This window comes from Anoplopoma fimbria, chromosome 5 (genome assembly GCF_027596085.1).
Source record: "Anoplopoma fimbria isolate UVic2021 breed Golden Eagle Sablefish chromosome 5, Afim_UVic_2022, whole genome shotgun sequence".
NCBI lineage: Eukaryota > Metazoa > Chordata > Actinopteri > Perciformes > Anoplopomatidae > Anoplopoma > Anoplopoma fimbria.
In genome coordinates this window covers 160,808-187,827 of record NC_072453.1, presented here as the reverse complement: position 1 = coordinate 187,827, position 27,020 = coordinate 160,808, and the positions used below count along the sequence as shown (strand labels likewise).

Sequence of the window (27,020 nt, the reverse complement as noted above, 5' to 3'; positions counted from 1 at the left end):
GGTTAAATATGAAAAGATGGACAACGAGCAGACCAGACAACGCCATGATCACAAGGTATCAACATCCTTACACATACTTTGCTTTATAGACTATTTTAATCTAAAAGGGACCATCATTTACTGATTGAACATCATGCTGTATTGAACAAGCAATGAAACTAGAGATTGAGACCATAAACTCATGTTTACAATGTTTACTGAGGTAGTTAATGTCGTATCTTTCATGCGACAGTGCTGTTGAAGTGATGAGAAAGGATGCTCCGCGGACACTGTTCTTGCTGGTATAATGAAGTTTATTACACACAAGCAACACATGTCATGACGGACGTCTAGAGCGCCCGGAGGTCTCGAGTCGAATCTGTGAGTTCCCTGACTTTCGAGCTCTTACACCTCATTATATAGGATACATGTTAATCACATTTGGGCTGAAGTCAAGACCTTGTATGGGGCTCCGATATTCTTATACATTTGCCCTTTGGCCCCTTCGCCCTTTGGCCCCTTCGGCCCCTGGTATCCCGCACAACTGTTTCCTATATATCATATAAGGCAAGAGCACTGGGGGCCTTAGTTGTATTGTGCAAGGCCTGAAAATATACCACATAAACTAAGAAAGAAGTAGGGTCGAAGTCTTGTGTCGTGGTCTTATGTAGGTCATATAGAGGGGTCAGTATTAAAAAGAGACTGTTTCTTAAACTTAATTCTGCAATTCTATTGCTCCAAATAAAGTGGGGTATTACAGTCTCAGCATATGTATTTTCTTAAGGTACCTATGGTACGTACTGAGTAAGGAGAAAGATGATACGTTAAATTGAAACAGACATCATACTTCAGAAACCTTTTTCTTTGCATGCTTTTAAAACTATTCTGTTATGGAGGAAAGACGATCCAGCTGTGAGTGTTTGTCGTCCCTTCTTATTTGTTCCGAATTTGATTAATTGTGCTCATCAGTGTTGTTTGTTTAATGATCTACTCATGATATCGGTCTTATTTATTTGTAAGAATTTAAGCAGTGAGAGAAAGTTGCACATTGAAACTACAGTGTATATGAGCTATGATGTGGTTACGGTCAGGGGAGTTCTTTGTTACCACAAAAACCCCACCTTGCTGCACTCATATGGGACCCACCACCTTCTGCACAAGCTCTCATTTTGTTGGCAATGAACATAGAAAAGGCACTGCAGAATATTTCAATAGGAAACAAATCCTAGGGCATACAGGGTTAACAAGGATGGGCTGAGAATCAAACATGGAAACAACTTGAAACAACAAAACATAAACCTCAACCTGGAATAGTTTTGGCATATTAGTTTTGGTATATTAGTACAATATGATAACATGAAATGAAAAAGTATAATGTTGATATAATAGTATACATATTAGAATAATGTGAATGTACTATATGTTAGTATGTCAATATAATAATTTAATCATTACATACAATTATAATACACCATACCACTTGTATAATATTTTTTTCTAATAACACAATACAACAGTTTAAGAAACAACCCACATTTAGTTTATGTAGGTTTTGTTCTTTCAATAAATCCTTGTTCAAGATAAATGGTGGTTAGTTTCGCAGCTTGTTTAATGGCTCAAGACAATTTCTTTTCACCAAAGTCCTGAAAAATTATTGGAACCGTCCCAAAGTTTACAGTCTCTATATTGTTATACTGTTAAGTCTTTAGATGACTTTGCTGGCATCACTGTCATATAAGGGACTGGTTCTCTTCCTGGCTTCCATTTCTCACTCTCTGACCTGCCTGGACCAAACCAGACAAAAGTGTTGAGATTGCAGTGAAATGGAGTGTTGTCTGAGAAAAGCCCGATTTTTTTTTACAGGGTGACGATAAGGCGATGGATGAAATTGCACCCAGATACAATCCCCTTTTGTTTGTAACGATCCATAATAGTCTTAAATCTGCAGATTACCCCCTATAATTTCCTAAATTTGTGTTTAGCAACACATTAAATACATTAAACACATTAAACACATTAAATACATTAAACACATTAAATACATTAAACACATTAAACACATTAAATACATTAAACACATTAAACACATTAAACACATTAAACACAGTTTGATATTTATGAAACACATTTGAGTAAATGAACTGATGAATGAGTTGACAGTCAGATCGGAGGTCACATGACCTCAAACCTCTCTGTCTCTTGTCTGAACTGATGATTGATCGTCACTGAGATCAACTAATCAATGAGCTTCACTTTAATCACAAAACGAAATCAAACGTTTCTCCCAGACTTTGTTTTATTATTTTATCATTTATTACCAACACCTCACTTAATGAAGCTCTGTTGTTTCACTGTGAACTCCCTTCATGTTTCATATTTCATTCATAACCTCTCCTTGATTACATGAGGCTCTGACTCCACTGCCGCCTGAGGAACACACAGATGAAACGATAACGATGACTAACGTCTGCAGTGAACAGATGTTTGTTTTGATGAAGCTGAAGATGAAACTCTTCAAAGAACAGAGAAGCTCAGAAACACGGCACACGTTTTCCTTCTGCTCTGATTTAACGTTTGGTGAACTTGTTTGTGTTTGTGTTCCTCGTTCTGCTTCTCCAGAGAACCAGTCAGACCACACCATGCAGAACCAGTCAGACCACACCATGCAGAACCAGTCAGACCACACCATGCAGAACCAGTCAGACCACACCATGCCTTCAGGCTCTCTGCTGAAACACTCAGTCAATGTGAGGACACTGGGGGTTCCTGCAGCACCTGAAGGCAGCAGCGTCTGCAGAAAGTCCCTCTCTTTACTTTCACTTCCTGGTCAGCAGCCAATGAGAATAAAGCTGCTGCTCCGTCATCAGTTACCGGGTGAAGCAGCTCAGACTCCGGTCCAGATGTTGTGTCTCACACTCACACACATCTGGGAGTGTGTTTCTGTCTCACTGATGTCTGAACACAAGACCAGTTCAAACAGATGAACATCATTATTCTGCTTCCATGTTCTCTGATCAACGCCGTCTGTTCTCCTGTAGAACCCTAACGTTCCTCCTCTGTCCTCACCTCCTCTGTCCTCACCTCCTCTGTCCTCACCTCCTCTGTCCTCACCTACTCTGTCCTCACACCCTCTGTCCTCACCTCCTCTGTCTTCACCTACTCTGTCCTTACACCCTCTGTCCTCACCTCCTCTGTCCTCACCTCCTCTGTCCTCATCTCCTCTGTCCTTACACCCTCTGTCCTCACCTCCTCTGTCCTCACCTCCTCTGTCCTCATCTCCTCTGTCCTCCAGAGAGAGGAGACCACGTCCACCTCCTCTGTCCTCACCTCCTCTGTCCTCACCTCCTCTGTCCTTACATCCTCTGTCCTCACCTCCTCTGTCCTCACCTCCTCTGTCCTCATCTCCTCTGTCCTTACACCCTCTGTCCTCACCTCCTCTGTCCTCACCTCCTCTGTCCTTACATCCTCTGTCCTCACCTCCTCTGTCCTCACCTCCTCTGTCCTCACCTCCTCTGTCCTTATACCCTCTGTCCTCACGTCCTCTGTCCTCACATCCTCTGTCCTTACATCCTCTGTCCTCACCTGTCCTCTGTCCTCACCTCCTCTGTCCTTACACCCTCTGTCCTCACCTCCTCTGACCCTCACCTCCTCTGTCCTTACATCCTCTGTCCTCACCTCCTCTGTCCTCACATCCTCTGTCCTCACCTCCTCTGTCCTTACATCCTCTGTCCTCTGTCCTCTGTCCTCACCTCCTCTGTCCTTATCTCCTCTGTCCTCTGTCCTCTGTCCTCACCTCCTCTGTCCTTACACCCTCACATCCTCTGTCCTTACACCCTCTGTCCTTCCTCTGTCCTCTGTCCTCACCTCCTCTGTCCTTACACCCTCACCTCCTCTGTCCTTACCTCCTCTGTCCTTACACCCTCTGTCCTTACCTCCTCTGTCCTTACATCCTCTGTCCTTACACCCTCACCTCCTCTGTCCTTACACCCTCTGTCCTTACATCCTCTGTCCTCACATCCTCTGTCCTTACACCCTCACCTCCTCTGTCCTCACCTCCTCTGTCCTTACACCCTCACCTCCTCTGTCCTTACATCCTCTGTCCTTACACCCTCACATCCTCTGTCCTTAGACCCTCACATCCTCTGTCCTTAGACCCTCACATCCTCTGTCCTTACACCCTCACATCCTCTGTCCTTAGACCCTCACATCCTCTGTCCTTACACCCTCACATCCTCTGTCCTTAGACCCTCACATCCTCTGTCCTTAGACCCTCACATCCTCTGTCCTTACACCCTCACATCCTCTGTCCTTACACCCTCACCTCCTCTGTCCTCACCTCCTCTGTCCTTACACCCTCACCTCCTCTGTCCTTACCTCCTCTGTCCTTACACCCTCACATCCTCTGTCCTTAGACCCTCACATCCTCTGTCCTTAGACCCTCACATCCTCTGTCCTTACACCCTCACATCCTCTGTCCTTACACCCTCACATCCTCTGTCCTTACACCCTCACATCCTCTGTCCTTAGACCCTCACATCCTCTGTCCTTAGACCCTCACATCCTCTGTCCTTACACCCTCACCTCCTCTGTCCTTACACCCTCACCTCCTCTGTCCTTAGACCCTCACATCCTCTGTCCTTAGACCCTCACATCCTCTGTCCTTACACCCTCACCTCCTCTGTCCTTAGATCCTTCTCCAGGATGGACAGAAGTCAATAGATGTCATGTGACCAGAATGAACAGCATAACAGATACAACACATTCAGTGTTTATGACATAAATGATTCATATAATCACAGTAGTAGCAGAGTAACCAAGGAAACAATAAGAACACTGATAATAACAGCAATGACTATAGTAGAATTATAATAATGATATAGGGAATAGTATTATTAATGTGACTAATAATACTAATAATAATAATAATAATAATAATAGTAGCAGATAAAACCATGATTTGAAGTAAACAAGATGAACTTTATTACTCGTTATTACTGTGAGTGTGATTTCACACTGAAGGACACAGTGAGCTGTAAAAACTTTATTGACACAAGAGGAGAAAGTGTCATGTGATCTCAGCAGCAGCGTCTCTGTTCAGCAGTTTGTTGTTTCGTTCTCTTTTCTCTGTTTTGTCGTCAGAAACCTGAACCAGCGTCTCTGGAAAGTCCCGACTCTTTACTTTCACTTCCTGTTCAGCAGCCAATCAGAAACAGAGCTGCAGATGAGTCATCAGTTACCAGGAGCAGAAGTTTGATGCTGAACATCAGAGAGAGAAGGAACTCATCCGCCACCTACAGGTTGATCACGGTTCCTCCAGCTCCAGAAGGTGAAGCTCAGCGTACCTGAGCAGGTGATGAGGAACAGCTCATTAACATAAACTGATCACAAGGAGGTTCTTTCATTCTGCTGGGGGAACAAACTGAATACACAACAGATCAATAACATATCCAATATAACTGATCACCTAAACCTTTAACCTTGTCAAGGGCCTATGGAACCTTGTCAAGGGCCTATGGAACCTTGTCAAGGGCCTTTGGAACCTTGTCAAGGGCCTATGGAACCTTGTCAAGGGCCTTTGGAACCTTGTCAAGGGCCTATGGAACCTTGTCAAGGACCTCTGGAACCTTGTCAAGGGCCTTTGGAACCTTGTCAAGGGCCTCTGGAACCTTGTCAAGGACCTCTGGAACCTTGTCAAGGGCCTTTGGAACCTTGTCAAGGGCCTTTGGAACCTTGTCAAGGGCCTTTGGAACCTTGTCAAGGACCTCTGGAACCTTGTCAATGACCTCTGGAACCTTGTCAAGGGCCTTTGGAACCTTGTCAAGGGCCTATGGAACCTTGTCAAGGACCTCTGGAACCTTGTCAATGACCTATGGAACCTTGTCAAGGGCCTTTGCAACCTTGTGAATGACCTCTGGAACCTTGTCAAGGGCCTTTGGAACCTTGTCAATGACCTATGGAACCTTGTCAAGGGCCTTTGGAACCTTGTCAAGGACCTCTGGAACCTTGTCAAGGACCTCTGGAACCTTGTCAAGGACCTCTGGAACCTCCTCAAGGCCCCTAAAAGATCCTCAAACACCTTAAGAAACTTCTGCCTCAAGACGTAGACCTGTTAGCTGCAACTCTTTGTAGATGAACTCAGTGTTCAGCTCAGTTTGATGTGAAACAGCGTCCTCTGGTGGAGAAACTATATAACTTTATAAATATATATATTTATATATATATATATATATATATATATATATACTGTATATATGCAATGATGACTGTGGGCGCTAGAGTCATCAAATTTCACTATTGGAACTGTCGTGTTGCCATGACAACAGGCAGGTGAGGGACTGTCGTGTTGCCATGACAACAGGTGAGTGAGGGACTGGTAGCAGGATGTGAAATAACAGTTGAAACAGACTTCAGGAGGAATAAATGAAGATTTAATAACTTCTATAAACAGAACATCAACACATTCTGTAAAATGGAGAAACTACATTCAAAGAAAGGTGAGCTGGCTCCGCCTCTTCCTGTGACCGATCACCTGCGTATCAGTGTGCTGACGGTGACATCATCAGTGTTCAGGTGCAGACAGGTGAGCTGTAGAGGAGGAGTCACCCTGGTCATGAAGTCTCGTTCTCCTCTGCTGAACCTCTTAATCTCTGAAACAAACAACATGAACTTCATCAACATGGCCGCCGGCCTGCAGGTGTTGACCAGGTGAGAGTACAGCGGTTACATCTCAGTACCTTCTGATCTCTGGCTGCTCTGTTTTCTACAGGTGAGAGAGCTGACGACACACAACATCACTGCTGCACACACACATCAGGAAGTGGAGGAGAGGGTCATCAGAGTCACACACCTGAGAGAGACAGGTAAATACACACACCTGAGAGAGAGACAGGTAAATACACACACCTGAGAGAGAGACAGGTAAATACACACACCTGAGAGAGAGACACAGGTAAATACACACACCTGAGAGAGAGAGGTAAATACACACACCTGAGAGAGACAGGTAAATACACACACCTGAGAGAGAGACAGGTAAATACACACACCTGAGAGAGAGACACAGGTAAATACACACACCTGAGAGAGAGAGAGGTAAATACACACACCTGAGAGAGAGACAGGTAAATACACACACCTGAGAGAGAGACAGGTGAATACACACACCTGAGAGAGAGAGACAGGTAAATACACACACCTGAGAGAGAGACAGGTAAATACACACACCTGAGAGAGAGACACACAGGTAAATACACACACCTGAGAGAGAGACAGGTAAATACACACACCTGAGAGAGAGACAGGTAAATACACACACCTGAGAGAGAGACAGGTAAATACACACACCTGAGAGAGACACAGGTAAATACACACACCTGAGAGAGAGAGACAGGTAAATACACACACCTGAGAGAGAGACACAGGTAAATACACACACCTGAGAGAGAGACAGGTAAATACACACACCTGAGAGAGAGAGAGAGGTAAATACACACACCTGAGAGAGAGACAGGTAAATACACACACCTGAGAGAGAGACAGGTAAATACACACCTGAGAGAGAGACAGGTAAATACACACACCTGAGAGAGAGACAGGTAAATACACACACCTGAGAGAGAGACAGGTAAATACACACACCTGAGAGAGAGACACAGGTAAATACACACACCTGAGAGAGAGACAGGTAAATACACACACCTGAGAGAGAGACAGGTAAATACACACACCTGAGAGAGAGACAGGTAAATACACACACACCTGAGAGAGAGACAGGTAAATACACACACCTGAGAGAGAGACAGGTAAATACACACACCTGAGAGAGAGACAGGTAAATACACACACCTGAGAGAGAGACAGGTAAATACACACACACCTGAGAGAGAGACAGGTAAATACACACACCTGAGAGAGAGACAGGTAAATACACACACCTGAGAGAGAGACACACAGGTAAATACACACACCTGAGAGAGAGACAGGTAAATACACACACCTGAGAGAGAGACAGGTAAATACACACACCTGAGAGAGAGACACACAGGTAAATACACACACCTGAGAGAGAGACAGGTAAATACACACACCTGAGAGAGAGACAGGTAAATACACACACCTGAGAGAGAGAGACAGGTAAATACACACACCTGAGAGAGAGAGAGGTAAATACACACACCTGAGAGAGACAGGTAAATACACACACCTGAGAGAGAGACACACAGGTAAATACACACACCTGAGAGAGACACACAGGTAAATACACACACCTGAGAGAGACACACACAGGTAAATACACACACCTGAGAGAGAGACAGGTAAATACACACCTGAGAGAGAGACAGGTAAATACACACACCTGAGAGAGAGAGACACACAGGTAAATACACACACCTGAGAGAGAGACAGGTAAATACACACACCTGAGAGAGAGAGAGGTAAATACACACACCTGAGAGAGAGACAGGTAAATACACACACCTGAGAGAGAGACAGGTAAATACACACCTGAGAGAGACAGGTAAATACACACACCTGAGAGAGAGAGACACACAGGTAAATACACACACCTGAGAGAGAGACAGGTAAATACACACCTGAGAGAGAGAGAGAGAGAGAGACAGGTAAATACACACAGAGAAAGTCTCACTGACCATGCTCCGCCCCCGGGGGTAGACTCTGATGTGACCTCTGACCCTTAGTGCTCTCTGAAGCCCCTCCCACTGAGAATCAGCCAATCCGAGCAGAGGACGAACCAGAGCACCGGAGAACCACACGTGAGCCTCACCTGTGCCGTCATCAATCACCAGCCTGATCAATCAATCAAAGCACACACAAGTACAGAAAGATGCAGCTTATACAGCAGAAGTACACAGAAATACACACGTGACCAGAAGAAGAAGTCTTACTTTGCTTTGGACTGAAAGACGGAGCTGCGGTGGATCCACACGGAGAACTGGAACACGTCTAGAAACAGAGACCTCAGTAACTGAGGAACTGATAAACAAGGACATGAAGACGACTGAAGTGGACGCAGTAGAACACAACAGAACCCAGTGGCCTTCAGTATCATAAAGTAGAGCCCGGTAGAACCCAGATAAACACAATAGAACCCAGTAGAATCCAGTAGAACCCAGAGAAACCCAGTAGAACCCAGATAAACGCAGTAGAACCCAGTAGAACCCAGAGAAACCCAATAGAATCCAGTAGAACCCAGAGAAACCCAATAGAACCCAGTCGAATCCAGTAGAACCCAGAGAAACCCAATAGAACCCAGTAGAACCCAGAGAAACCCAGTAGAACCCAGTAGAACCCAGAGTAGAGCACCTGCATGTAGAGACTCCCACACAGCGAGCAGCTCCACTGCAGCTGCAGGAACAGGAAACACACCACGTGACCTGTGACCTGACCCACAATGCACCTCTGCTCTCTGCTCACTGACCACGCACCCAGATGCATCATGGGAGCAGGGGGAGGCAGGGCGGAGCTGACAGGAAACAGATGAATACAAAGGGATCAATAAATGAATACGTTGATGATTGATCCAGTGTGTCAGTGTGATTACCTCGAATCTCCCAGTGACACGACGGTTAGAGAGCTGACAGGGAGAGAACTGCAGTACACACCTCCAGACCTGAGACACACACACATATACACATATATATATATATACACATATACATATATATACACACACAGAGAACGCAGTACACACCTCCAGACCTGAGACACACACACATATACATATACATATATATATATATATATATATATATATATATATATATATATATATATATATATATATATATATATACACATATACACACACAGAGAACCGCAGTACACACCTCCAGACCTGAGACACACATAAACATATATACACATATACAGCGGGTAAAATAAGTATTGAACACGTCACCATTGTTCTCAGTAAATATATTTCTAAAGGTGCTATTGACATGAAATGTTCACCAGACGTCGGTAACAACCCAAGTAATCCATACATACAAAGAACACCAAACAAATACGTTCAGAAATTAAGTTATGTGTAATAGAATGGAATGACACAGGGAAAAAGTATTGAACACATGAAGGAAGGGAGGTGCAAAAAGGCATGGAAAGCCAAGACAGCAGCTGAAATCTATCAGTAATTAGAAAGCAGTCCTGCCCCTTGTCAGTGCAACCATGCACCCAGCTGTCATTACCAACAAAGGCTTCTGTACCAAGTATTAAATACATTTCAGTAAGCGTGTTCAATACTTTTTCCCTGTGTCATTCCATTTTATTACACATAACTTAATTTCTGAACTTGTTTGTTTGGTTTTCTTTGTATGTATGGATTACTTGGGTTGTTACCGTCAATAGCACCTTTAGAAATATATTTACTGAGAAAAATGGTGACGTGTTCAATACTTATTTTACCCGCTGTATATATATATAAATATATATATATATATACAGTGCTGTGAAAAAGTATTTGCCCCCTTCCTGATTTCTTATTTTTTTGCATATTTGTCAACTTAAATGTTTCAGATCATCAAACAAATTTTTATATTAGACAAATATAACCCGAGTAAATACAAAATGCAGTTTTTAAATGATGATTTCATTCATTAAGGGAGAAAAGCTATCCAAACCTACCTGCCCCGATGTGAAAAAGTAATTGCCCCCTCAACCTAATAACTGGTTGGGCCACCCTTGGCGGCAACAACTGCAATCAAGCGTTTGTGATAACTGGCAGTGAGGCTTTCACATCGCTGTGGAGGAACTTTGGCCCACTCGTCTTTGCAGAATTGTTTTCATTCAGCCACATTGGATGGTTTGAGCATAAACGGCTTGTTTAAGGTCCTGCCACAGCATCTCAATCGGATTTAAGTCCGGACTTTGACTAGGCCTCTCCAAACCCTTCATCTTGGGTCTTTTGAGCCATTCAGAGGTGGACTTGCTGGTGTGTTTCGGATCATTGTCCTGTTGCATAACCCAAGTGGCTTGAGCTTGAGGTCACGAACTGATGGCTGGACATCCTCCTTCAGGATTTCCTGTAGAGAGCAGAATTCATGGTTCCATCAATTATGGCGAGTCGTCCAGGTCCTGAAGCTGCAAAGCAGCCCCAGACGTCACACTACCAGCACCATGTTTGACTGTTGGTAGGATGTTGGTTTTATGAAATGCTGGGTTAGTTTTATGCCAGATGTAACGGGACGCACACCTTCAAAAGTTCAACTTTTGTCTGGTCAGTCCACAAAAGTCTTGGGGATCATCAAGATGTTTTTTGGCAAATGTGAGACGAGCCTTTGTGTTCTTTGGTCAGCAGTGGCTTTCGCCTTGGAACTCTCCCATGGATGCCATTTTTGCCCGGTCTCTTTCTTATTGTTGAATCATGAACACTGACCTTACCTGAGGCCAGTGAGGCCTGCAGTTCTTTAGATGTTGTTCTGGGGTCTTTATGACCTCCTGGATGAGTCGTCGATGGGCTCATGGAGTCATTTTGGTCGGCGGCCTCCTGGGAAGCTTCACCACTGTTCCAGGTCTTCTCCATTTGTGGATAATGGCTCTCACCGTGGTTCAATGGAGTCCCAAAGCCTTAGAAATGGCTTTGTAACCCTTTCCAGACTGATACATGCCAATTACTTTGTTTCTCATCTGTTCTTGAATTTCTTTAGATCGGCATGATGCGTTGCTTTTTGAGATCTTTTAGCCTGCTTCACTTTGTCAGACAGGTTCTATTTAAGTGATTTCTTGATTCAACAGGTCTGGCAGTAATCAGGCCTGAGTGTGGCTATTGAAATTGAACTCAGCTTTCCAAAAAACGTGGTTAATCACAGTTCATTCATGATTTATTCACATAGGGCCAGGTAGGTTTGGATAGCTTTTCTCCCTTAATAAATGAAATCATCATTTAAAAACTGCATTTTGTATTTACTCGGGTTATCTTTGTCTAATATTAAAATTAGTTTGATGATCTGAAACATTTAAGTGTGACAATGCAAAAATATAAGAAACCAGGAAGGGGGCAAATACTTTTTCACAGCACGGTATATATACAGAGAACCGCAGTACACACCTTCAGAACTGTGAGACACATAAACATATACAGAGAGACACACACATACATTGACTCAGTGAGTCACTGAGCTTCACTGAGTCACTGAGTCATTAAGTCACTGAGTCAATGCTTCACTGAGTCATTAAGCCCCGGCGTCGGCCATCAGACCTCTGGAGCTCGTCCAGAAAGCTGCAGCTCGTCTGGTGTTCAATCGCCCCAAGTTCTCCCACACAACTTCCCTCCTCCGTCCTCCACACTGCTCCCTGTAGGAGCATCCAGTTACAGACTCTGGTGCCTACAGGGCAGTGAGAGGAACAGCTCCTTCCTATCTCCAGACCATGAAGCCCTACACCCCCCCCACCACTCCTCTCTGCTGCCTCGGGGTGACTGGTTGCCCCGTCGCTCAGAGGTCCCTGCAGCCGATCCACCCGGTCACAGCTTCTTCCTGTCCTGACCCCTCAGTGGAGGAATGAACTCCCCACTGACCTCAGGACAGCAGAGTCACTGCCCATCTTTCTGTTGCACTTATTGTTTTCGTAGTAATTTGCCTCTGCACTATACTTTTGCTCTGGTTTATGCTTTAAGATGCTTGTTTAAGAAAGGAGATGCACTGATGACTTCTGGTGACTAGTAGTTCTCTTGAATACCTATGTTGAATACACTTCCTGTAAGTCGCTTTGGATAAAAGTCATGCTACATGACTGTAATGTAATGTAATGTAATGTAATTAAGTAATTGAGTCATTAAGTAATTGAGTCATTAAGTAATTAAGTCACTGAGTTAATGCTTCACTGAGTCACTGCTTCAGCACTAATATAACTCTAATAACAACATTTAGACTGTTACCTGGACACTCTCCGCTGGAAAGCAGACAGAAGCAGCGTGTTGCCAGGCAACAGGCCAGGTGGGTAGGGGGTGTGGCTCAAGTCCAGGTACACCTGAACAGTCCTCCCAATCTGGTCACACACTGTGAGTCGCACACCAGCACACACACCTGCAACAGAGTCACTGGTCCTGTTGTTGAGACTGATCCTGTCACACACCTGAGCCTGAAAACACACCAACTCTGACCTGCTCTCTCACACACACACACACACACACACACACACACACACACACACACACACACACACACACACACACACACACACACACACACACACACACACACACACACACACACACACACACACACACACACACGTGAGAGACACCTTCAGTAGAACAGCATGGAGTCTGAATAGAGAGTTTTTGTTTCCATGGCGACTGCAGCACACATTAAACCAAAAGGTCAGAATGTCATGTAGATATTGATCCAATCAATCAGAGATCAATGATTACCTGCAGTCCAAGACATCAGAGACGGACAGGACTGTGGGCGAGAGAGCCTGACGACACAGAGAGAGAGAAGGGTCAGAGTCTGGATCGGGGTCTGGGTTTTGGTCAGGGTCTGGGTCTGGGTCAGAGTCTGGGTCAGAGTCTGGGTCTGGGTTTTGGTCTGGGTTTTGGTCTGGGTCAGGGTCAGAGTCTGGGTCGGGGTCTGGGTCAGGGTCTGGGTTTTGGTCTGGGTCGGGGTCTGGGTTTTGGTCTGGGTCTGGATCTGGGGGTCAGAGTCTGGGTCAGAGTCTGGGTCAGGGTCTGGGTTTTGGTCTGGGTTGGGGTCTGGATCGGGGTCGGGGTGTTTACCTGTGGGCAGGTGTGAAGCAGCAGTGGGCGTGTCAGAGTGTGGATCCTCCAATCAGGTCGGACCTGAAGGGTGGGGTCAGCGTGGAGCTCCACCCCCTCCGCCCAGAAACACCACAGCCAATCAAAACACTGGGATCCTGATGGACGGACACACACCGACCAATCGCCTCAATCACCTGACACAGGATCATGACACAGCACTCAGCGATGACATCACACTCACACAGATCACATGTCACTCAGCGATGACATCATCATCACTCACACAGATCACATGTCACTCAGCGATGACATCATCATCACTCACACAGATCACATGTCACTCAGCGATGACATCATCATCACTCACACAGATCACATGTCACTCAGCGATGACATCATCATCACCTGTTGCATCAGCGATGACATCATCATCACTCACACAGATCACATGTCACTCAGTGATGACATCATCATCACTCACACAGATCACGTCACTCAGCGATGACATCATCATCACCTGTTGCATCAGCTATGACATCATGTAACTCTATCTTATATCATTAGAAAAAGGTTTGTTAACTGCTGTTACATCTGAGAGTCATATTAATGAAATCATAACAATCACAAAGTGTTTCTATATTTATGTCTATATTTTGTATTTATTTATTCAGAAACAAACCATATAGTCCAGTTTATTGGAACACTTGAAACACCTGTCCCCTCACACAAACTCAACTCTAAGCAGCCAATCACCTGGAGCCCCGCCTCCCGGTGACATCATCACAGGTGTGTTTACCTGTGTGTTGGGAGCGGTGAGTCTGTAGAAACATCCGGGCTGGAGGAGAGGAAACCAGCGGGCCGACCCACCTGAGAACACCAGGACCACCTGCAGACGGGCGGGAGGAGACAGGTGTCACGCTGAACACAGGTGCATTATGGGATGTATCAGGTGAAGGGTCTCACCTTGTACTCGCTCTCTGTCTCCGTCTCTCTGTCTGTCATTGGTCCGTTCTTCGGGTCCCGCCCCCAGCTGACCACTGGACCAATCACAGCAGCTCTGACTGAGAAGCACAGTGTAAGCCCCGCCTCCTCTCCCTTTAGCCTCGCCGCCATGTTTCTCCAGGACACGCCCTCCTTCTGCTCCAGCCTGATCACCACGGAGACGCAGGGTCGGGGGCCGGTAGTCACGGTAACGGAGGAGTCGGCCTCTCTTCTTCTCTTCCTCGCTGCAGTCTGAGCTCCCTCCGTCTCTTCTTCTTCTGCTGTCTGTTTCCTCGCTGTGACATCATCGCTGGACTCCTCCCCCTCTGTCCCAGGTGTGTAACCATGGCAACAGACGGACTCAGGATGTGGAGGTGGTTCAGAGAAAACTGCAGGTAGACTCTGTCTCACACACACACACACACATTACTATAAATGTGTGTGTGTGTGTGTGTGTGTGTGTGTGTGTGTGTGTGTGTGTGTGTGTGTGTGTGTGTGTGTGTGTGTGTGTGTGTGTGTGTGTGTGTGTGTGTGTGTGTGTGTGTGTGTGTGTGTGTGTGTGTGTGTGTACCTGCAGTGTTTGTGTGTGATGTACTTGTCCTGGTCCAGGTGTTGGTAGGAGGGGAAATCTGATTGGAGGAATCTCTCCGTTACCATGGTGAACTGCTGGACACACACCAGACAGCCTGCAACACACACACACACACACACACACACACACACACACACACACACACACACACACACACACACACACACACACACACACACACACACACACACACACACATTTGTTTAACCTGCAGTCTTCAGGCCGTAAGGTGACCTTTGACCTGTGTGTGTGTGTTGTACCTATCCAGGCAGTGTTGAAGGCTGCCCTCTGACCTCCCTCCTCCTCCTCGCTGGTTTCCGTGGCGACACAGGCCACAGCCCCCGTAGTGTCTCTGAGCTGCAGGGTTTGTTCAGACGTCAGTGATGGGAGCTCCAACACCCCGACCAGCAGCAGGGGGCGCCGCCTGTAAACACACACGCCGTCTTTATACGAGTACCAACAGGGTTATACTCACATATCAACTACACTTAATGACAGACTATGATATATGATATATGTAAGCAGGAGGTTACAGTGGTTATTAATGTTCAGTTACTCTTCCTATACAGAAATATCTTATATTATTATATCTATGACATCATTTATTATGGGTTTATACAGCCGACAACACTTCAGTCTGTCCACAGGAAGAGTTATAGATGTTAATAAATACATTAATAAGCACTTAGCGCTCTGTTATTAGCCAGTTACTATACGTTAACAGACTGATATATAATCCTAACCTCTGCTTCCAATCCTAAAAAACTCTTTGAAACTTTCTCTTCACTCCTCCAACCCCCACCCCCTCCTCCTACTTCCTCCCTTCTCCCTGATGATTTCGCCAACTTCTTTGACAAGAAGGTAAACGATATCAGATCCTCCTTCTCTCAGCCCCTCTCTCCTCTCTACCCTCTACAGCTCTTCCCCCTCAGCTCCCCCTTCCCTCTCCACACCCCATCTTACCCTATTTTGCTCCCCTCTCCCCTAACGAGGTCCTCGACCTTGTTACATCTAACCGCCCCACCACGTGCTCCTTTGACCCGATCCCCTCCCCTCTTCTTCAGTCTATTGCCACTGAACTCCTTCCTTTCCTCACCCACCTCATCAACACATCTCTCGTCTCAGGATGCTTTCCCTCGGCTTTCAAGACTGCCAGAGTCACCCCCTTCTGAAAAAACCATCACTTGACCCCTCTGATGTCAAGAACTTCAGACCGGTTTCTCTTCTACCCTTTCTATCCAAAACACTTGAACATGCTGTCTTTAAACAACTGTCTTCCTACCTCCACCAGAACAACCTCTTGGACCCCCACCAGTCCGGGTTCAAGGTGGGTCACTCGTCAGAGACGGCCCTCCTTGCGGTGACAGAGTCGCTTCACGCCGCGAGAGCGAACTCCCTCTCCTCTGTCCTGATTCTCCTGGACCTGTCAGCGGCGTTTGACACGGTGAACCACCAGATCCTCCTCTCCACCCTCGAGGGGATGGGCGTCTCAGGCTCTGCACTCTCCCTGCTTGCATCCTATCTGACAGGCCGATCCTACCAGGTGACATGGAGGGGGCCGTGTCGGAACCACGCATGCTGACTACGGGGTTCCACAAGGTTCAGTCCTGGGCCCCCTTCTCTTCTCGCTCTACACAACATCTCTGGGTTCTGTTATTCGCTCGCATGACTTCTCCTACCATTGTTATGCCGATGACACCCAGCTGGTCTTGTCATTTCCTCCCGGTGACACCCAAGTGGAGGCACGCATTGCTGAGTGCTTGGCTGACATCTCGAAGTGGATGGCGACACACCACCTGAAGCTCAACCTGGACTAAAACCGAGCTACTCTTCCTCCCGGGGAAGGGTTGCCCGCTGAGACCTGTCCATCACCATTGATGATGCCGTAGTGACGCCAACTGGGACTGTGAGGAATCTGGGTGTGACCCTGGACGACCAACTGTCGTTCTCAGCAAACATTGCATCGGTCACACGCTCCTGCAGACTCCTCCTCTACAACATCAGGAGGATTCTCCCCTTCCTCACTGAGGAGACGGTGCAGGTGCTCTACAGGCTCTGGTCATCTCCCGCCTGGACTACTGCAACTCACTACTTGCCGGAGCCCCGGCGTCGGCCGTCAGACCTCTGGAGCTTGTCCAGAAAGCTGCAGCTCGTCTGGTGTTCAATGACCCAAGTTCTCCCACACAACTTCCCTTCTCCGTTCTCTACACTGGCTCCCTGTAGGAGCATCCAGTTACAGACTCTGGTGCCTACAGGGCAGTGAGAGGAACAGCTCCTTCCTATCTCCAGACCATGAAGCCCTACACCCCCCACCACTCCTCTCTGCTGCCTCGGGGTGACTGGTTGCCCCGTCGCTCAGAGGTCCCTGCGGCCGATCGACTCGGTCACAGCTTTTTCTGTCCTGACCCCACAGTGGAGGAATGAACTCCCCACTGACCTCAGGACAGCAGAGTCGCTGCCCATCTTTCGGTGCAGGCTGAAAACTCACCTCTTCAAGAAGCACTACCCTGAGCCTTCCTCATAGCACTTATTGTATTAATATTAGTTTGTTGCACTTACTGTATTCGTATCAGTTCGCTGCACTTATTGTATTCGTATTAGTTTGTTTCTGTACTTTTGCTCTGGTTTATGCTCTTAGATGCTTGTTTAAGAAAGGAGATGCACTTATGACTTCTGGTGACTAGTAGTTCTCTTGAATACCTATGTTGAATACACTTCCTGTAAGTCGCTTTGGATAAAAGCGTCTGCTACATGACTGTAATGTAATGTAATGTAATGTTATGTAATATATAATAAAGTGATCAATAAGTGATCAGCTCCATCACAGAGGACAGTTTGGAACGACTCCATCAGATTCTTTAAAACCAGGAAAGTATAAGATTTGGTTCACTCTTTATTAGTTTAAGTTTACCTGAGTCTGTCTCCAGTCTGGGGCCGTTCCTGGAGGTCAGAGGTCAGAGTCCTGCAGGACCAAGCCAGTGCTGTGTTGATCTGAGACCTGGTGAGACCGGATCCACCAGGAGGCAGCAGAGAGCTCAGCGAGACCGAAGACCAGCACTCTGACTGTAGAGACTGACTGAGCTCTGATATACTGATGTACTGATGTACTGCAGGGTCAACACTGTACTATAGAGACACAAATACTACAGGGTCAACACTGTACTATAGAGACACAAATACTACAGGGTCAACACTGTACTATAGAGACACAAATACTACAGGGTCAACACTGTACTATAGAGACACAAATACTACAGGGTCAACACTGTACTATAGAGAGACACAAATACTACAGGGTCAACACTGTACTATAGAGACACTACAGGGTCAACACTGTACTATAGAGACACTACAGGGTCAACACTGTACTACAGAGACTCTACAGGGTCAACACTGTACTATAGAGACTCTACAGGGTCAACACTGTACTATAGAGACACAGTCAACACATTATCTACCTGTGTCAGAGGACAGGTGTGAGGCTCGTCCAACATCTCTGAGTAGATTTCCCTCCTTCCTCTTCTTCTTCGTCGCCTCATCACAAACTCCATCAGCTTCCAGGACAACACGCACACACACTGCTGCTTCAACACACTGGGGACCAGACTGGAGAAGGACAGACAGGCAGAGAGACAGACAGACAGACAGACAGAGAGACAGACAGACAGACAGAGAGACAGACAGACAGACAGACAGACAGACAGACAGACAGAGAGAGACAGACAGACAGACAGACAGACAGACAGACAGACAGACAGACAGACAGACAGGTCATGATCAGGTCTTCTATATATCATGCTGTCCCCTTCTTTAACCTGAACAGGTGTTCGTTCTACTCCTCCTCACCTGTGAGTGAGCTGTGAGCTCAGGTGACAGGTCCACAGGTACTCGGACACACCCATGTTTTTCTCCAGCAGTAACCGTGGTAACGCTCCATCACCGGGGCAGCTGGAGTCAGGTGACGACCCCCCCACCCTGCTGAAGGCGGTGACCCTGAGGCTGGATCGTAGGCAGGTGCAAAGCATGCTGGGAGGAAAGTCAGGACAGGGCCGGTACAGGAAGTGGACATGATGGAGCTGCAGGGGAAAGAAAAGACTCACCCTTACTGAGACTCACCCTTACTGAGACTCACCCTTATTGAGACTCACCCTTACTAAGGCTCACCTGTACTGAGACTCACCTGTACTGAGACTCACCTGTACTGAGATTAACACCTGTACTGAGACTCACCTGTACTGAGACTCACCTGTACTAAGGCTCACCTGTACTGAGACTCACCTGTACTGAGATTAACACCTGTACTAAGGCTCACCTGTACTGAGACTCACCTGTACTGAGACTCACCTGTACTGAGATTAACACCTGTACTGAGACTCACCTGTACTGAGACTCACCTGTACTGAGATTAACACCTGTACTGAGACTCACCTGTACTGAGACTCACCTGTACTGAGACTCACCACTAAGACTCCACAGAGTCTCCTGCTCTCAGTTTTCTCCTCAGTGTCGGCTGATAGGCCAGGCACAGCCCCACCTTCCTGTCAATCACGTACAGTCCGGCCCCCTCACTCACCACCTTCGTCACAGTGCCCTATCAGAAAAGAGGGGCGGGGCTTACCACACAGGTCGAGTTAGCAGGTACCATTCCACAGCCAATCAGTGTTCTCTGTATTTTACCTGGTAACTGATGACTCGGGACTTTTTCATCCTGACACCTGATTCGTTGACGCCTCTTTCAGGCTCCGCCTCCTCGCAGTCTTCATCATCAACGTGTGACATCATCAGCGGTGGGGGCGTGTCCAACGGTGTGTCAGTGTGTGTGTCGCCTACAGGAGTGTGTGTGAAGTTTGTGTGCAATTCAGATTGTTCCGTCACACACAGGATGTTGTTTCCTCTCCAGCCTCGCAGGACACACACACGCAACGCCGTCACACACACACTCTGACCAACATACACACACTGAGTCCACCACAGCCTGCTTCTGTCCTGCACACAGACAGAGAGACAGACAGACAGAGAGAGAGAGAGAGAGACAGACAGACAGAGAGAGAGAGAGACAGAGAGAGAGAGAGAGAGAGACAGACAGAGAGACAGACAGAGAGAGAGAGACAGAGAGAGAGAGAGAGAGAGAGAGAGAGAGACAGAGAGACAGACAGAGAGACAGACAGAGAGAGAGAGACAGAGAGACAGACAGAGAGAGAGAGAGAGAGAGACAGAGAGACAGACAGAGAGACAGAGAGACAGAGAGACAGACAGACTTGTTCACATTAACTGAGTAATAGTTCAGAGGGAAACCTCAGAGATCAGCACGTTGGACGCAGGTGTTAAGGTGTACAGGTGAACAGGTGAACAGGTGAACAGGTGTTAAGGTGAACAGGTGTACAGGTGAACAGGTGAACAGGTGTTAAGGTGAACAGGTGTACAGGTGAACAGGTGAACAGTTGTTTACTGTTATTAATGAGGATCAATAATTCATGAGCTGAAGCAGAACTCCATTGATTTTGAACATTGTGTCTTTATGTTTTAGTTTTGATCAAAGAGATTAATAATAGCTGTAACTCTTTGTGTCATTATGATCTAAACTCTTTTCATCTGATCTCATGTTCTTCAGTTTATCTGCTGTTTTAATAACAATAATAATACTAATAATAATAATAATAGTAATAATAGTAATAGTAATACTAATAATAATAGTAATAATAATAGTAATAATAATAATAATAATAATAGTAATACTAATACGAATAGTAATAATAATAGTAATAATAATAGTAATAGTAATAATAATAATAATAATAACAATAATAATAGTAATACTAATACTAATAATAATAATAATAGTAATAATAGTAATAATAATAATAATAATAGTAATACTAATAGTAATAATAATAGTAATAATAATAGTAATAATAATAGTAATACTACTACTACTACTAATAATAATAGTAATAATTATAGTAATATTAGTAATAATAGTAGTAATAGTAATACTAATAATAATAAGAAGAATAATAGTAATAATAGTAATAATAATAGTAATAGTAATAATAATAATAATAACAATAATAATAGTAATACTAATACTAATAATAATAATAGTAATAGTAATAATAGTAATAACGAGGTGTATCAATACATTATAGATATGGATCCATGATGGACACTGTTTAGCAATAAGGAGTCACATGTGTTTCTATCATGTGTCTACTGGTTTTAATAACCTGTAACGTTCTGTAATGAAGTCAGAAATGATCAATACTGATTATTGATCAGTGTTATCATACGTTACTCTGTGTCTAACTGCACAGGAGGTGACATCACACACCTTGACGAGGACACGGAGACTGTGAGAGTCGTCCTTCAGACAGAAGCAGAAGAAGGCTGTTCCTGCCACGATCAGCTGAGGGCACACTGAACCCACCAGACCAAAGACTGAGACACGCTGTCCACGAGTCCTGAGAGACAGACAGGTGGAGAGAGAGACAGGTAGAGAGGGGGAGAGAGACAGGTAGAGAGAAAGAGAGACGGACAGGTAGAGAGGGGGAGAGAGACAGACAGGTGGAGAGAGAGAAACAGACAGACAGAGAGAGAGACAGGTAGTGAGGGGGAGAGAGACAGAGAGAGAGAGGGAGACAGGCCGTCACAGTGTAGCTCTCTGATGCTTCCTGTCATACCTCAGAGGTCAGAGGTCACCTGGAACAGGTAACAGGTGACTCACCTGTTGTCCAGTAAACCAGCAGCCTCTCTGACTGCAACAGCTCTGCTAAGCCCCGCCCCTCCTTCAGGACCAACAGCCAATCCCTGCTCAGGACCAGGACACAAGAAAGCAGGAGGACCAACCATCTCCACGTAGCCTCGGGCCTCCTCCTGCCCCGGGGCATTGTGGGGGATGTAGTTCCAGTGAGAGAGGAAGACAGGACGGTTCAGCCACGAAGGAGAGGGAGACAGGCACTGGAGAGAGAGAGAGAGAGAGAGAGAGAGAGAGAGAGAGAGAGAGACAGGTGAGACTCAACTCACGGCGTCCTACACACTCACCTCACACCTGAACGCATCACGGCGTCCTACACGCTCACCTCACACCTGAACGCATCACGTTGTCCTACACACTCACCTCACACCTGAACGCATCACGTTGTCCTACACACTCACCTCACACCTGAAAGCATCACGGTGTCGTCCACACTCACCTCACACCGGAACGCATCACGGTGTTGTCCACACTCACCTCACACCTGAACGCATCACGGCGTCCTACACGCTCACCTCACACCTGAACGCATCACGTTGTCCTACACACTCACCTCACACCTGAACGCATCACGTTGTCCTACACACTCACCTCACACCTGAAAGCATCACGGTGTCGTCCACACTCACCTCACACCGGAACGCATCACGGTGTTGTCCACACTCACCTCACACCTGAACGCATCACGGCGTCCTACACGCTCACCTCACACCTGAACGCATCACGTTGTCCTACACACTCACCTCACACCTGAACGCATCACGTTGTCCTACACACTCACCTCACACCTGAAAGCATCACGGTGTCGTCCACACTCACCTCACACCGGAACGCATCACGGTGTTGTCCACACTCACCTCACACCTGAACGCATCACGCCGTCCTACACACTCACCTCACACCTGAACGCATCACGGCGTCCTACACGCTCACCTCACACCTGAACGCATCACGGCGTCCTACACACTCACCTCACACCTGACGCTGCCGCTGGCGTCCGTCAGCCTCCACTCTCCGTCCCGCCCCTCTCTTAGACAGCCAATCAGAAGCAGGTTGACCCGCGGCAGAGCCAGGTGACCCGGCAGAGAAAGCTCCGCCTCCTTTGCCCAGGCTCGCTGCTGATTGGTGCTCCAGGACAGGTTACTGACACAGGCCAGGTGCTGCAGGGAGAGCAGCCCTGAGACAGACACCGGTCTGGAGGCGGGGTCAGGAGAGGTCAAAGGTCAGGGTGATAAACATCGTTTAACTCATCATAGAACCGGTTACCATGGTTACAGCTGTTTGTTAAAACATGTATGATGAACGATGTGAAGTATAAAACATAGTAAACGTATATAAATATAAACGTGTGTTTAGGAAGAAAACTGAAATACATAAAAATAAACACTGTGTTGAGTCTGTTTCAGGAGCTGTTGTATAACATTAATATTAATAATAATAATGATAATAATAATAATAATAATAATAATAATAATGATAATAATAATGATAATAAAAATAAAAATAAAAATAATAATTATAATTATAATAATCAGAATAATAATAACAATAATAATAAAAATAATAAAAATAATTATAATAATCATAATAATAATAACAATAATTATAATAATAATCCTTGGTCGTACCTGTAGCTGACAGGTAAGATGTTTGTGACGGCCGTGTTCTCTTGTATCTTCTTCACCACACACACACTCAGCTGATCGGCACTCACACCTGAAACACAAATGAACTGATGATTACAGCTGAACCCTGAACGCCTCACTGTGTCATGTGGACCCTGAACGCCTCATTCTGTCAACTGGACCCTGAACGCCTCATTCTGTCAGCTGGACCCTGAACGCCTCACTGTGTCATGTGGACCCTGAACGCCTCACTGTGTCATGTGGACCCTGAACGCCTCATTCTGTCAGCTGGACCCTGAACGCCTCACTGTGTCATGTGGACCCTGAACGCCTCACTGTGTCATGTGGACCCTGAACGCCTCACTGTGTCATGTGGACCCTGAACGTCTCATTCTGTCAACTGGACCCTGAACGCCTCATTCTGTCAGCTGGACCCTCACTGTGTCATGTGGACCCTGAACGCCTCACTGTGTCATGTGGACCCTGAACGCCTCATTCTGTCAGATAGACCCTGAACGACTCACTGTGACATGTGGACCCTGAACGCCTCATTCTGTCAACTGGACCCTGAACGCCTCATTCTGTCAGCTGGACCCTGAACGCCTCACTGTGTCATGTGGACCCTGAACGCCTCATTCTGTCAACTGGACCCTGAACGCCTCATTCTGTCAGCTGGACCCTGAACGCCTCACTGTGTCATGTGGACCCTGAACGCCTCACTGTGTCATGTGGACCCTGAACGCCTCACTGTGTCATGTGGACCCTGAACGCACTCACTGTGACATGTGGACCCTGAACGCCTCATTCTGTCAGATAGACCCTGAACTCCTCACTGTGACATGTGGACCCTGAACGCCTCACTGTGTCATGTGGACCCTGAACGCCTCACTGTGTCATGTGGACCCTGAACGCCTCATTCTGTCAACTGGACCCTGAACGCCTCATTCTGTCAGCTGGACCCTGAACGCCTCACTGTGTCATGTGGACCCTGAACGCCTCACTGTGTCATGTGGACCCTGAACGCCTCATTCTGTCAACTGGACCCTGAACGCCTCATTCTGTCAGCTGGACCCTGAACGCCTCACTGTGTCATGTGGACCCTGAACGCCTCACTGTGTCATGTGGACCCTGAACGCCTCATTCTGTCAACTGGACCCTGAACGCCTCATTCTGTCAGCTGGACCCTGAACGCCTCACTGTGTCATGTGGACCCTGAACGCCTCACTGTGTCATGTGGACCCTGAACGCCTCATTCTGTCAGATAGACCCTGAACGACTCACTGTGACATGTGGACCCTGAACGCCTCATTCTGTCAGATAGACCCTGAACTCCTCACTGTGACATGTGGACCCTGAACGCCTCACTGTGTCATGTGGACCCTGAACGCCTCACTGTGTCATGTGGACCCTGAACGCCTCACTGAGTCATCTGAACCTTGAACGCCTCACTGTGTCATGTGGACCCTGAACGCCTCACTGTGTCATGTGGACCCTGAAGGCCTCACTGTCATGTGGACCCTGAACGCCTCACTGTGTCATGTGGACCCTGAACGCCTCACTGTGTCATGTGGACCCTGAACGCCTCACTGTGTCATGTGGACCCTGAACGCCTCATTCTCTCAGATGGACCCTGAATGCCTCATTCTGTCAGATGGACCCTGAACGCCTCACTGTATCATGTGGACCCTGAACGCCTCACTGTGTCATGTGGACCCTGAAGGCCTCACTGTCATGTGGACCCTGAACGCCTCACTGTGTCATGTGGACCCTGAACGCCTCACTGTGTCATGTGGACCCTGAACGCCTCACTGTGTCATGTGGACCCTGAACGCCTCACTGTGTCATGTGGACCCTGAACGCCTCACTGTGTCATGTGGACCCTGAAGGCTGTCTGACGTCAGAGCCGTTCTAGAAGCTGGTTGGCTGACTCACCTGTCAGTGAGTCATCAGCAGGAGGAGTCACGTGTTGTGAGAGGAAGATGAAGATCTCCTTCAACCAGACGGTCTCCTGCGTTAAACACAGACAGGAATCATTCCTCACTCATAGAGGAGAACAGTCTCTGGTTCTCCTCTGTCGTGTTCCTGCATCAGGAGCTAAACAGGTCATCAGTAATCAATAATCAATAATCAGTAATCAGTAATCAGTAATCAATAATCAGTAATCAGTAATCAACCATCAGTAATCAGTAATCAGTAATCAGTAATCAGTAATCAGTAATCAGTAATCAATAATCAGTAATCAGTAATCAATAATCAGTAATCGGTAATCAACCATCAGCAATCAGTAATCAACCATCAGTAATCAGTAACAACCATCAGTAATCAGTAATCAGTAATCAATAATCAGTAATCAGTAATCAACCATCAGTAATCAGTAATCAGTAATCAGTAATCAACCATCAGTAATCAGTAATCAGTAATCAATAATCAGTAATCAACCATCAGTAATCAGTAATCAACCATCAGTAATCAGTAATCAATAATCAGTAATCAGTAATCAACAATCAGTAATCAGTAATCAGTAATCAGTAATCAACAATCAGCAATCAGTAATCAGCCATCAGTAATCAGTAATCAGTAATCAGTAATCAGTAATCAGTAATCAGTAATCAGTAATCAACAATCAGTAATCAATAATCAGTAATCAGTAATCAGTAATCAGTAATCAGTAATCAGTAATCAGTAATCAACCATCAGTAATCAGTAATCAGCCATCAGTAATCAGTAATCAGTAATCAGTAATCAACCATCAGTAATCAATAATCAGTAATCAGTAATCAACCATCAGTAATCAGTAATCAGTAATCAGTAATCAGTAATCAGTAATAATCAGTAATCAGTAATCAATAATCAGTAATCAGTAATCAATAATCAATAATCAATAATCAGTAATCAGTAATAAATAATCAGTAATCAGTAATAAATAATCAGTAATCAGTAATCAGTAATCAGTAATCAGTAATCAGTAATCAATAATCAGTAATCAATAATCAGTAATCAGTAATCAGTAATCAGTAATCAACCATCAGTAACGTACAGCTTCCCCGCTGGGTTTGAACTGGTCCAGGATCAGCTGCGGGGGGTCCATGTCTCAGTCCTCTGGTCACTGATCACTGGTATCAGTATTGATTAGTATCGATCAGACAGACAGGTTGTAAACACGCTGGTCACGCGGTCTCACAGCACTTCCTGGTGAGCTACGGTGTCCGCAGAGGCTCAGAGCGCGAAGCACATTTTACTGACAAAGAAGGTTGAAACGTCTTTAAAGAAAACACCGTGTTCATGTGTTAAAGGCTTTATGATATTAATCACTCTAACTATGAAACATCACTTATAGTTTATGATATTAATCATTCTAACTATGAAACAGCACTTATA

At 46.0% G+C, this 27,020-nt stretch overlaps 2 protein-coding genes across 2 annotated transcripts; both read right to left on the bottom strand.

The window, feature by feature from the left end:
- Positions 1–6,385: 6,385 nt before the first annotated feature.
- Positions 6,386–19,341, bottom strand: LOC129091747 (CST complex subunit CTC1-like). The gene is given in 15 exon segments (XM_054599443.1): positions 6,386–6,626; positions 8,631–8,787; positions 8,886–8,911; positions 8,914–8,943; positions 9,304–9,463; positions 9,542–9,610; positions 12,872–13,096; positions 13,367–13,413; positions 14,490–14,579; positions 14,657–15,000; positions 15,527–15,690; positions 18,178–18,392; positions 18,680–18,694; positions 18,725–18,872; positions 19,113–19,341. Coding segments are annotated over 15 exon segments (1,908 nt in total). The 5' UTR covers positions 19,292–19,341; the 3' UTR covers positions 6,386–6,587.
- Positions 19,342–19,728: 387 nt separating this feature from the next.
- On the bottom strand, positions 19,729–26,825 carry LOC129091746 (CST complex subunit CTC1-like). The gene is made up of 8 exons (XM_054599441.1): positions 26,680–26,825; positions 25,575–25,650; positions 23,646–23,733; positions 22,989–23,211; positions 21,988–22,220; positions 21,595–21,724; positions 19,944–20,252; positions 19,729–19,857 (listed from the first exon to the last, which is right to left on the bottom strand). Exons 1-8 carry the CDS (start codon positions 26,728–26,730, stop codon positions 19,729–19,731), a joined length of 1,239 nt encoding a protein of 412 aa, XP_054455416.1. The 5' UTR covers positions 26,731–26,825.
- Positions 26,826–27,020: the final 195 nt, after the last annotated feature.

What these genes read in the sequence shown, in the direction of transcription:
- LOC129091746 (XM_054599441.1), bottom strand. Translation starts at nt 26,730, where the DNA reads ATGGACCCCCCGCAGCTGATCCTGGACCAGTTCAAACCCAGCGGGGAA. An exon ending in TGCTGATGACTCACTGACAG is followed by an intron (nt 23,734 to 25,574) that starts GTGAGTCAGCCA and finishes TTTGTGTTTCAG; the next exon opens with GTGTGAGTGCCGATCAGCTG. An exon ending in CCCGAGTCATCAGTTACCAG is followed by an intron (nt 19,858 to 19,943) that starts GTAAAATACAGA and finishes CTTTTCTGATAG; the next exon opens with GGCACTGTGACGAAGGTGGT.